The sequence below is a fragment of the Papio anubis genome, chromosome 13 (genome assembly GCF_008728515.1).
Source record: "Papio anubis isolate 15944 chromosome 13, Panubis1.0, whole genome shotgun sequence".
Classification (NCBI taxonomy): domain Eukaryota; kingdom Metazoa; phylum Chordata; class Mammalia; order Primates; family Cercopithecidae; genus Papio; species Papio anubis.
The window spans coordinates 96,472,149-96,484,964 of record NC_044988.1 but is presented as its reverse complement, the minus strand read 5'-3'; the positions used below and the strand labels follow the sequence as shown (position 1 = coordinate 96,484,964).

The following is a 12,816-nucleotide window of genomic DNA, read 5'->3' as shown; positions in this document are numbered from 1 at the left end:
AAATCTTGGAGAAATACCTGAAGAAGTGGATGGCTTCTGGAAATTTCCCATCATGCTCTGAGTACCTTGTATGTGGCACTTGTATTTGACTGATCACAAACCACCGTTCCCCTTTCTAGTAAAGCAGTTCAAATCTGGAAGTTGTCTCCATGGAGGAGAAAAAAATTTCTCCAAATTTTCTTTATGAGGACTTTGGTGTCTTGCTCCCTTGCCTCGAGAGAATATTTCTTGATACATGGAAATATTTATTAGCAAAGAGCTGCTGCTCCAAATATGTTAAAATTGGCTTAAAATTCCATTTCAATTCCAGTGTCTACTGTTGATACGGAAAGAATTTTTAGTGTTGTGGATAATCTATGGACCAATGGATTCAGCAGACTAAGTATGGAATCAGTAACGAAACGAACTGGAATTTTTAAAATAATTTTTTACTTCTTTAGATACAACATGCCGATTTCTGAAAACTACAATGTCACATACCTAATATAAAATATTAGACGCAATAGAGACTACTGTATGTAACATGAGGAAAAATTGTAACTGAAATTTAGTGGTATCCTGGCTAGCTGTCCATGTTTATCTTTGACTAAAGCTATTTTAAACCCTGTATAGACAGAAGTTAATTTGTAGAAAATGTGGTAATATAAATAATTCCTGTCTACAGAAAGGCAAATAATGGCTCATAGAATGCTACTGATTATCACCTTTGGAATAGTGACTAATTTCATATCAATTTTTAAAGTGATTTTAGCCTTCCTTACCTGATTATAAAAGTGCAGTACTCTAGCTTCTCTTTTGATATGGTTGTAATATCTTACTGGTTCTCTCCTTAATCAATGAGTTAAATAAAATCTTTGACAAGTATTCATCTTATATTTGTATGAGTCATGATTTTATCTTTTTAAAAAATCATCCTTAAACAGTTACATGCACACATATACACATGTATCCAATCACATGCATATACACACACATACACAATCCTGTAGGACAATTTTCTCATTTATTTCTAATAATTTTTGTTAATTTTTTTATTCCACCCATGGCAACCCAGCAGATATTCCCACAAAGACCCAAGAATAGAGAGCCGGGAGGTTGAGTTTGATCCCCTAACATATGTTTGCCGAGGGCCCATTCAGGGTCCAGATCTGGTCTGGCAGTGGGCAGAGAGTCAGGTACCAAATACACATCTCATTTGTTCAACCTGGCTCAGCAAAGAAGGATCAGAAACACTACATAAGAGAGGGTTCTCTAGGGGAAGAACAAACCCTATTACCCAAAGAAGGAACTGCAGGAAGAGACAGTCCTGAAAACAAGTCTAGAGGGATTTCAACAAGCACAGATGGGGCTGGAGAGGCCCCAAGGCCACAAAAGGCATCAGCGCCGGCCTGGAGGTGGACACACAAGGGTTGTTTAAGGAAACAGCAGTTTGGCTAAAGTGGAGGTAACTGTTGCTTTGCATAAGACTAGAAGAGACAGGGGAGAGATGGAAACTCTCCTTTTGACAACGTGTGGTTTTGACTTGGGCATTTGGATGCCATAGACATGTGAACACCATTTTGACTGCTTATTCTACTTTTCCAGATACTTCAGCTCAACTTGCAAACAGGGGAACAATCACAAACTGCTAAGCATGAACAGTAAATGGAAAAGAATGAGTTGACTATGGCCATGTTTTAACAGAAATTCCTCAGGCCAGCTCTCGCATCTCTTGCACATATGACTTGGGGCTCTGAGTTGCTGTGTTGCTGGTGGTAGTAGATGCACCGCTGGCCACAGCTGAAAGGTTTATGGTTTGTTTTTTAGGGTCAGGAAGTAGGTACGAAATCTTTTGGTGTTTGCTGCCAATGTCGAAATGCCTCTATTATGTCCTCAGCATTCTGCAAGACACTCAGCACCCACCAGCTTACATCATGTGCCACATCCCCAGATGCAAGTTTGTCTCAGAAACACTCATGAGGACAGACCAATTCTCTCTCATTCTAGCTCAGTCTCTCTCCTTCACTCAGAGGCATCACTGAAATACAGGGTTGGAAGTCCACATGATGGTTAAAAACTGGCTGACAAAATATTCATTATCATAAAACTGAAGGTGAAATAAATGCTCAAATGGCAGATCAAAAAGAAAAACTGGCATCGGAATGGTTGTATCTGAGCACAATGCCGCTCTGGAGGAGTGATGGCACAGAGCCCCCATCCTAGCAAGGTGGATGAGGGGTTGAGGGAGAACACTAAAAACTATCTTTAACCAGGGATGTGAAAACCTTGAAACTATGTTTTGGAGAGATCGCTCCAGTAGCGGTGTGAGGGTGGCCCAGAGAGTGCAAGTCCCGAAGCAATGAGACCAGCTGAAAGAGGATGACAGTTCAGGCCATAAGTAAAAGGGCCTGTCATACAAGGATGGAAGCCTCTGCCAATCCATTCGAAAGAGTCAAAAATAATAACAACAACAACAGGTAATACCAAACCCTCAATATGAGCCAGGCATAGTTCTAAACATTTTTCCAGGTATTTACTCATTTAATCCTCACTGTAAGAGGTAGGCCCAGGGCTCAACTCAGGTGTCTGATTTAAGAGGCCATGCTCTCAATCTCCATGCCCCTCATTTCTTGGTCTGAGGTCCCCACACCAATGCAGATCATCAATGCCAATCATATGTAATATGTACTCAGATCCCTTCGCTGCGTAAGGTACAGGCTGGGGTGACAATTTCTCATAGATGAGTTTTTCCACTCATGCTCCCTTGGGGCTGTCCTAGGCTGGAGAGGGACTTTTTGATGCAGCCATACCTGACGTGTCTCTCTGATTTCTATAGGTAGCTGAATTCCAGCCCCCTGTGTGTGTGCAGCCGGACTCTCCTCTCTGTGCAGGCATTACAACCCTAGCTCCCAGCTGCAAAGGCTTATACACAGCAGTTTCTCTGAACTCTGCTCACTGTTTTGACTCTGAGAGCACTTTATTTTTAACACATGGTGACTTCCCTTTCTTGGCTTCTAATTTAGCTTTGCTTGTTGGTTTTTTAATTTGGTTGTATTTTATCCAGAATTTGTGTTTGTGTGTTTGAAGCAGGAGACGGGGAGGGAGAGGCTTATTTCTCAGTCTACCATATTGCCTAAGAGCCTAAAACACAGTCTGTTAAGAGAGTCTTCTGGCACTCACCATCATCTTCCTGGAAACCAAAGTTTGATTTCAGACATGCCAAGTGTGAGCTGTCAAAGGAACATGCAAGCAGAGGGCTCTATGCAGCAGACAGCTAGAACAGGGTTCTAGGGTACAGGAGAGAGACCAGGGCTCTAACTGAAAAGTCAGCCATCACTGGGGTACAGCAGGTGACACTTGAAGCTCCCCAAGTGGATGAGACCACCAAGGGATAGCAAATGGATCAGGGAAGGTGGAGAGGTCACCGCCTTGCAGAAGATCCACATCCATAGAAACAAAAGGAGTCAAGAGGAAGAAAACTAAGCCAAGGGAAAAGAGATTTTTCAAGATGGGAGTTATGAACAGTGTCCAATGTTGTAGCAATGTCAAGGAAGATGAGGGTGCAAATGTCAGCAGATCTGACTGAGAACTTCTAAGAAGCAGTTCCAAGCCAGGCTACAAGGAATGATGAGGATGTGTGAGTGAAGGCTGCAAATGTTGGTTTCCTCTGCATCCATCTCCTTATTGCCTCACCTGACTCACCTCCCACCTGACCAAATGCTCAGAAATGCCTCCAAAAAGCAGCTCAGGCCTATCACCACCTTCTCAACAACATCAGAGGGTGGCTACCACTGAGGCACTGCGTCAGACAAAGGGGGGCAAAGGGCACTTCCTGGATGAAGGACTTTGAATTCCAAAGTATGTGAATGTCACACATCTGCTGTCCTGTGATATTTGCCAAGTGGCCTTAGTTCTCTTAGTACAAGGAGCGATTCTCTGAATTGCACAGCTCAATGACTGTGTCCCCAGATATCTAGGATTGACAGCCCCATTCCCAAGATCGTTCCCCTCCCAGGTCACCACCCTCCAGACCAGGCCTCCTGACCCATCGGCTATGATTTCCTGCCTTTCAAGAACTTCAGTTTTCACAATGCTGCGGCAAATGAGTCAAACTCTTTGGATCAATTCAGTAGGAAAGAGCGAATCACTCTGGGAACATGCACAGAGCAAGAAGAGCATGTACGTATGTGTGCACACATGTGGTGTGTGTGTGTTTACGCACATGCGCACACATGGCACGTCTAGCACCTGACTGTAATTACTGTAATGAGTGACTCATCCATACTCTAGGAATTCCATACCCCTAGATCACTCACAAAGCAGTCAGTCTCCTCTTGAGATCACTCTAATCAAAGAAAAGGTTTCATCGGCTTCTCAGTTGCTCAAGCCCAAAACCTAGGACTTACCCCTCATTCTCTTCTCCTCATCTCGACATCTCATCCAGCACACAACCTGTCAGCTCTCCCCAGCATATCCGGTATCAGCCTGCTGTTCTAATATCCCCAGCCACACCCTGATCCTGCCAACATCCCCTTGCTCCTGAATTCTGCCCTAACCTCCTGAGTAGGCCCCCAGTTTCCACTCTTGGTCCCCATCCCCCACCCAATTTGTTTTCCACAGTAGCAACAGTAATTAAAAACACAAAAACCAAAGAGCAACTGGAAGCCAGATTGTATCCGTCTCCTGTTTGAAATCCTTCACTGCGCTTGGAACAGAACCTAACTCCTCTCCTAGGCTTTCAGCCCAACATGATTGGCCCCGCTGCCCAGCCACTGCCTCGTACATCCATCTCCTCCTGGCACGCTGAGCTCTGGTCACACTGACCTCTGAGTTCCTTGTTCACATCAAGCTGATTCCTGTGCAGAGCTTTGCACCAGCCATCTCCTCTGCCTGGGATGCTCATCCCCTCATCTTGGCATGACTGGTTCCTTTTTGTCATTCAGGCCTTGACTGAAAGTACATGGCTGAATGTACGTTACGCCTGTACTTCAGCATGACATTAGGGAAGTGAGGCCCTCCCTAATGCCACACTAAAGCAGACACTTGGTCATTCTCTGTCATGTATTCTGCATCACTTTTCTTCCAATTTGACAGCTCCCTGCTGATCACTTCATGTATTCAATAAACATTTATTGATCACTTCTTCTGCCAGCCAGACTGGGCACGTTTATTCTCCCTGAGTAACATGAAAGCCCATGAGGACAGGGGCCTTGACTACGGCTTCAGAACCTGACATTTGAGAAATGTTTGATTTGCAGAATGAATAAGAGCCACACGGTGATGTGTACTCAGGAAATCAGAATTGGCTGCTACAACTTCCTGCTCAGGTTTCATGGCTTTAAGGGAGCCAATATTCCAAAGTCGTCACAGTGCTGGGGTAAATCATTCCCCATCTGCATTTTTCCAGGCCAGCTATGGTAGCCTTCCTGTTTGTGTATGCAGACAGCATTTATTAAGGGCCTACTGTGTACAGGCCTATGTTCAGTGTCAGTCTGTCCTGTCTAGCTCACCCAGCAGCTAGCACTTAGCAGCCACCCATGGAGAGGCCAACAGGACGCCCTGCCCTAGCTTAATGATCAATTCTCTGGAGGTCATCCATGATGTGGCCAAGTAACAGGTATCCTACCACACCTGTAACTCCCTTCCACCAGGTTTCCCAGACATTCAGGCTTTCAGTGCAACCCACAGGGATGGCACAGAGAGCTGGCCTGCCCTGTCCCCGGGCCCTGTGTGCTAGCTGCATTTCTCTAGCCCCATTTCCAAAGCAGTGTGTCTATTTGTCCCTGCCCTGTGCCCAGCCCGATTCTCTCACAGGTTCTTACCATTAGCAAGCCATCCAACACACCCGCCAAGAAGACGGACTGTGGATTCCAGCAGGACAAGGCTGTGTCATGCTGGTTCTGTCGCTCACTAGCTCTGGATCTTGAACAAGTCATTCTACTTCTTCAAACCTCAGTTTTCCTCCTCTGCAAAACAAAAACTATCACAGCACTGACCTTTGGGGATGTTACGGTTGGTTCCTCCAGTGCCACCTGCACCTCTCTACTCTGTGGCACATGAGGCCTCACCAGTTCCAACTCAAAGGACAAGTGAGCAGAGAGGAAACAGCTCTCTTTGGGCAACATTTCTATGGCAATCTCATACCAGAAATTAATAGCAAAAGAAAGATGCAATGCAACTCAGGACAACACATACAATTCAAACAACAAATGTATAGTGGCTGGGCACCAAGGATACAGAGAAAAATCAACATCATCAATGAGGCATGCAGTCAAAAGGGGGTGGCAGACCTATAAACAAAACTGCAGAGTCGGTGTATGCTCCACCCTGCATGCTGTTATCAGACAGGTGCATCAAGAATACAGACAGTGGAGTCTGCCATTCCACTGGGGATGGGGGTGATTTGGATGAAATAAAAAGATGATGAGTTTGGCCCCCTCTGTTTCCTAAATGCTCTATGCCAACCGTAGTCCTTGGATTAACAAGACATGTGAGTGAGAGGGAAGAGTCTGATCTGAAACAAAGGCTGAATAGTGGGTTCACCAAGAACAAGCAGCTACCCCACAAGTGACCTTGGAGACCTCATGTTGTAATCCACACAGTGTGTTTCACCTCCTATCTCCCTGACACAATATTGTGGCAGTTGCCATTCTTATTTCCTAGGATGCTGCATCTACCCACCTTTTGCCCTGGTAAGTGGCTCTCTGTAACCAGGGAAACAGCCCTGGCTCAGCCCTTAGGACACAATAGGGAGGTTTCTCAGAATAGGAACAGGGACATGTTGTTGCCCTGAGTCTCCTGCTCTTTGGTGACATGTAATCTTAGCTCCCTGGCATCTTCCTCTTCCCCACCAGCTAAATGCCCACTGAGGTGCAAAGACAGGAGCCAACCAAGGGAAGTAGAGGAGCAACAGAAGCCATGGTATAAACAATCCAAGGAATGTGTGGCCAGAAGGCGTTTGCAAGGCAGCCTTCAAAGTCCTGCTGCAGCTCTCTGGCTCACTGGCTGCATGTCCCCTCCCTGATGGGCCCTCCTCTGACTGCTCTTTCTGCTGCACGCCAGCAACCAGGTGCCAGGCCAACAGCAGCCACAGCCAAGACAGACCCAAATGCCCGGGAGGTACCGGTAGTCTACCAATCTTATTTTCCAAGTTTCTAATGCAATACTTATGGTACAAAAGGGAAAACAAAAACAAAAATTAAAAAAATAAGACCCCTCTCTTATTTTGGGTAACACGGGGTAGGCTGGAATTGTCTTTTTTGTTCAGTAGGGTATGGTGGTTAAGAGCATGGATTCTGGAGCCAGGCTGCTTAGGTGTGATCCCAGCCCTGCCACTTAGCTGTGGAGCCCTGCATAAACCATTCTACCATTCTGTGTCTGTTTCCTCATCTATAAATGACAATAATAACAGTACCTATCTCAATGGGCAGCTGTCAGAACAAAATGGTTAATATACGTAAAGTGTTTAGGGGCCAGGTATAATGGCTGACACCTGTAATCCTAACAGTTTGGGAGGCTGAGGCAGGAGGACTGCTTGAGCCCAGAAGTTTGAGACCAGCCTGGGCGACATAGCAAGTTACCATCTCTACAAAAAACTTAAAAATTAGTTGGACGTGGTGTGGCCTGTAGTCTCAATTACTCAGGAGGCTGAGGTGGAAGGACTGCTTGAGCCCAAGAGGCTGAGGCTGCAGTAAGCTGTGTTCAGGCCACTGCACTCCAGCTGGGTGACAGAGTGAGACGACGGATGGACGGACGGACGGACAGAAGGAAGGAAAGAAGGAAGGAGAGAGAGAGAAAGAGAGAAAGAAAGAGAGAAAAAGAGAGAAAGAAAAAGAAAGAGAGAGAGAGAAAGAGAGAAAGTAAGAAAGAGAGAGAGAAAGAGAGAGAGAGAGAGAGAAAGAAAGAGTGAGCATTTAGGGCAGTGCCTGCCACATGTTTTTATCTTGGCATATGTGTGAGGAAGAATATGACCCAGATGGCCTGAAAGGGAGCTAGGTGAATATGCCCGTGCCTTTGAATGGGTCCTGGGTGCAAATTCCATTCCAGGCTCCTCAAGGAAGTTTCCTCTCTCTCTCTCTCTCTCTCTCTCAATCTCTCTCTCTTTTTTAGAGATGGGGTCTTACTCTGTCACCCAAGCTGGAGGGTAGTGGCGTAATCATAACTCACTGCTGCCTTGAGTTCCTGGGCTCAAGGGATCTTCCTGACTCAGTCTCCTGCGTAGCTGTGACACAGGTGCACACTACCATGCCCAGCTAATTTTGTGAATTTTTGCAAAGATGAGGTCTTGCTATGTTGTCTAGGCTGGTCTTAAACGCCTGGCCTTAAGCGATCCTCCCACCCCCAGCTTCCCAAAGTACTAGGATTATAGGAGTGAGTCACTGCACCTGGCCTGGGGGTTTATTTTCATTACAGCAAAGAACCATCAACAGGAGTGAAGACCCAGCCACCCTGAGCAGGGCCTGTCAAGCCTAACAGAGTGGTCCTGGGTACTGCTGTGACCTGCTGCTGCCCACTGTCCTGGCAGTACACAGCATCCCCTGGAGGACACCATCGCTTCATCCATGGGCCTGGCCCTATCACTGAGTGGACCATATCTCTGTGCAAGACCCTTAGACACCCTAGCCCTCTGTGCTAACTATCTCTGCCTCCACCAACTGTATAGCTTATAGGGATCGTTGAGAGTTACAATATTGCTGACAGTAAAGTCTAGGCATTATGAGAAGATTCAAAAATCATCCCTCTGGGTCCTCACATAGCTCCCAGCAATCCAAGAAACAATAACAGCATCTAAGTGATGGAAAATTCATTTTAAAAAGAAATCTCCAAGCAACTTTTGAAAAAAAAGCCTTACTGGTCAGAATGACTTGGAATCACAGGGCTGGCAGCAACTGCTAAGACCGGTGGCTTCCAAACTTGCTTTCGACCTCCAAAGCCATTGCTCAGTCGAAATTCACCCAAAAGTCCAGTACATAAAACTGATACAAACAGAGCTGCTCTGGTGGAAATAGTGCCCGAACCGCCTGCTTGGCAGCATCTCTCCACAATCTCAGCCCCTGGTGGCGCCCAAGGCAACTCTAAGGAACCCCTGGGACTCCACGAAGCACTGATGGAAAACCAAGAATCTACGCCAACCTCCCCGAGTAGATACGAGAAAATGAGTCGCACAGAAGTCATGCTCTGAATGGCATCTGAATGCAAACCCAGTTTTCCGACACTGGGCTAAAACTTCTCTACTTTGCGAGGACTAGATCTATGGAAAACGGCAATTTAAAGAAACAAGGCTCATTTTCAATCACCTACAACATAATCCCTGAGTATTTTAAAGGCCCTTGAACCAGCCAAGTAGGAAACAGAGCCCAGCCCCACGAACTGGCAGAAAGAAGTTCGGAAATGAGTTGCAGAAGCACATCTGACAATTCCATACAGTTTCTGTCAGTTCCGTGGGATATAAACAGGTCTTGAAAGGCTTGCGCTGTGTGGCTGTGAGAGACCCCAGATCAGGCAGGCCAGGAGGTGAATGCTAATGAGCTATGGAAATAGCAATTACTTCCCCCATGTCAGGCACTATGCCAAGAGAAGGAGGATAAAGAGGTCTGAGATATTTTTAAAGTATTTTTACAGCAGAAAAACTTTCCTACAGACTCAATTATGTAACTATCAGACTCCACCTCTGAGCTGAAATTATCCAGGGCCTTAGGAAAAAAACCCGTTTTTTCCTACACGGGGGTCACAGGTTTCTCCAGGGAAACTTAGCGGTATGGCTAGTGACCCAGGGCAGCTGCGAACCATCAGCCCAGAGACCTTCCCAAGGGCAGTTTGGAGCCTGCCAGAGGAAAATTCCAGCCAAGTGGAGGGCAGAAGTCACGCTGCTGACCCGGTCATCACACATGACACGGTGGTGTCCAAGAAGATCCACTCTGGGGGATTCTGACCCCAGCCATGTCAGCACCTTCATCATTCCCTGGTGCCAAAATGGGGATGGGGTCAGTGACGGAGTGAGGATGCCTACAGAACCGTCATCAACTCATAGTAACTCTGTCATTGACAAAGTATAGACAGTAAGAGAAAGGCTGGGGCTTGTGGAATAAAGAACTTCACCAATGAAATGATAGCCGAAATCAGATAGACTTAGGGAGATTAACTTACGGCCCAGGTTTTTGTCAGTCTGAAGATGGGAGCACTTTGTAATGCTGACACCACAGACATGAGAGAATGAAGGTTGTTGAGTTCTAGAAGTTTCTGAAAAAAAGATATGGAATAGATTATTTTGCTGCTATAAACAACAGAACAAAAACATGCTCAAGTGTTACCAAATGTCATATTTATGAAATTCAATTACACTTAAAAATATCTCATGTAGAAAACATAGTTCTAAGGAGTTCATAGAAACCATATGCTTTTTTTCTCTCAAATTGTCAAAAGGTGAGTCTGCATCTAAAACATGTGCAAAATTTCATAAGCTGACTAGTCTGGACAGAAACGTGGCACGGGGTAAGGTTTGATAATGTGCATTACGTCTTTTTTTAGACAAATCTGAATACTGTCCCAGCAGGCTTTTGTAAACTAAAACCCCGACTGTGCCAGCAGCATCAATGTGGGTCTTCTATGATTATCTTAACACCAGAAGGAGACAGAGGCCGAGGAAAGATGGTACCAATAATCTGCATAATCCCTCTCAGCTGGGAAGGCAGTGCTCGGGCTTCCCCATCACTTGACCATGTTCCTTTGAACCAGACCCCAAATTAGTGAGAACATTTGGATTCAATTCAGTCTCAGACAAGTTTCTTACCATGGAGGGAAACAGAATGAGACACAGCCGAGTGTAAGTGCAGAAAAATGCAACTGCTCTGTTCCTGGTTTTATGCTACCGGAAACTTGCTAACAGGATGAGGGTGCTGTTTCTCATTCTTGGGAGTCAGTGAAGTTTGGGTTATTAGGCAGGCTCTATGGAACCAGAAGACCTAGTTCCAATCCCAGCTCCCACTACTTGTGTGTCCTTCAGCAAGTTACCTAATCCTTCTGAGCCTTGCTGTCCTCATACTTAAAGTGCGGAAGGCGATCACGGCACTTCTGCCACATGAGACAGTGCATATCAACTGCCTAGACCAGTGGCTGGTCCCAGGGCAGGAGCTCAGTACAATGTGAGTCTCAGCCTTGTCTTTTCCCACCCCTGTCACTTAAGTATTTCCAAGCTCAGGTGCCCCTTCCTCTAATATGTCTTTCCTGACCGTGTCCCCAAAGAAGTCCATGCATATCTGTAGCACACTGGATTGTACTTGCTTTGTACTTGCCTCTCTCTCACCCTGGGCTGTTTCCTGAGAGCAGGGACAAAGTTTTATCTACCACCGTGTCTCTCATACCCAGTACGGTGCCCAGCACATTGTAGGGGCCTAGTGAAATGCATAAAGAAAGGAAAAGCCCTTATACTTAGTCCTCACAGCTCTATTCCTGCTTGGAAATTTCTCTCTCACCACATGAGCTATTTCATTTCATACATCTCGTAACATTCTCTAATTGTTTCCTGTGTATAAGAATAGATTATCTAAGCGAGCTGAATTTCATTCCATGTATCTGCATTGCTACGCCTGTCACAGAACTTCTTTTTAGAGCTGAAAGGGCTATGGAAAATTATCTAACCCACCCCTTTCATTTTATAGATGGGAAAACCAAGGCCCAGAGAAAGGAAGGGGCTTGCACAAGGAAAGACCCAGGGCACAGAGCCAGCATGACAGTCTGCCACACAGAAAATGGCAGAGATTAAGGAGGGATCATTTTGGATTCCATGGGTGAGCCCCATAAACACATTTCCAAACTGACAGCCCGGGAGGACTGGAACCACATTCTACTTTCTCTTGTGGCCCAGCACAGAACTGATTGACAACAACAAATATCTTAAGCCCAGCACCAGTTCCAAGTACTTCAGGAGAATGCACAGGAAGTAAATGTGGGCCGGGCGCGGTGGCTCACGCCTGTAATCCCAGCGCTTTGGGAGGCCAAGGCAGGCGGATCACCAGGTCAGGAGATCAAGACCATCCTGGCTAACATGGTGAAACCCCATCTCCACTAAAAATACAAAAAATTAGCCGGGTGTGGTGGCGGACGCCTGTAGTCCCAGATACTCGGGAGGCTAAGGCAGGAGAATGGTGTGAACCCGGAAGGCCGAGATCACGCCACTGCACTCCAGCCTGGGCAACAGAGCAAGACTCCGTCTCAAAAAAAAAAAAAAAAAGGAAGTAAATGTGGCCATTGCTCTTAACATAAATAGATGATGCACTTAACCTGCCCATGAGGCCAGCAGAGCAGCTTCCCTGAAGGCACAGAGGCATGACTCCGATTCCTGCCCTGCCACTGACTGGCCATGGGGGCGGCCCTGAGCATGGACACTTCACCTCTCTAAGCTCTCCTTCCTCTGCAAATGGAATTATAATCATATGAGCACTGAACATGACCAGGTCAGTAAAGCAGCTGACCATAGCATGGTGCCTGGTTCATAAGGGGCCTCTGTAAAGGGCAGCTTTCCTAGGACCTGGGTGGGAAGACAACACATGCATACATGAAGCAAGCAGCGAAACACCCAGCACAATGCTGCAGCCGAGAGTCAGGCAAGCCTGAGTGGTTGAAACCAGTGTATAGGGAGGAGCTGCTGGGCATGAGTGGTCCAGGAAGGCCCACGGGATGGCACAGCATTCCTAGAGATAAGGGAAGAGGAGGGAAAAGGTGATGCCCAACAAGGACAGAACCTATCAGGCCAGGGGGCAGGAGGTGGGGATGGGGGGCTGCAGGGTCATCTGGCCCAGACCTGAAGCTCAGTGGGAGGTGGGTGGGGTCTGCTGACTG

General features: G+C 46.4%; 1 protein-coding gene across 25 annotated transcripts in view; it reads right to left on the bottom strand.

Annotated features, from left to right (window-relative positions):
* The window catches only part of RALGPS1 (Ral GEF with PH domain and SH3 binding motif 1), a 309,103-nt gene that overhangs the window by 162,676 nt on the left and 133,611 nt on the right, over positions 1-12,816 (bottom strand). For 24 of the 25 annotated variants that reach the window (XR_004178006.1, XR_001896046.3, XR_001896047.3 and 21 more), the window contains one exon: positions 10,126-10,218. The exons of the other annotated variant lie outside the window; for it this stretch is intronic. Coding sequence is in view for 21 of the 24 variants with exons in the window: in XM_017950009.3 (XP_017805498.1) it covers positions 10,126-10,218 (93 nt within the window). In the remaining 3 variants the exon portion in view is untranslated. The remainder of the gene's footprint in view (positions 1-10,125; positions 10,219-12,816) is intronic. 25 annotated transcript variants of the gene reach the window in all.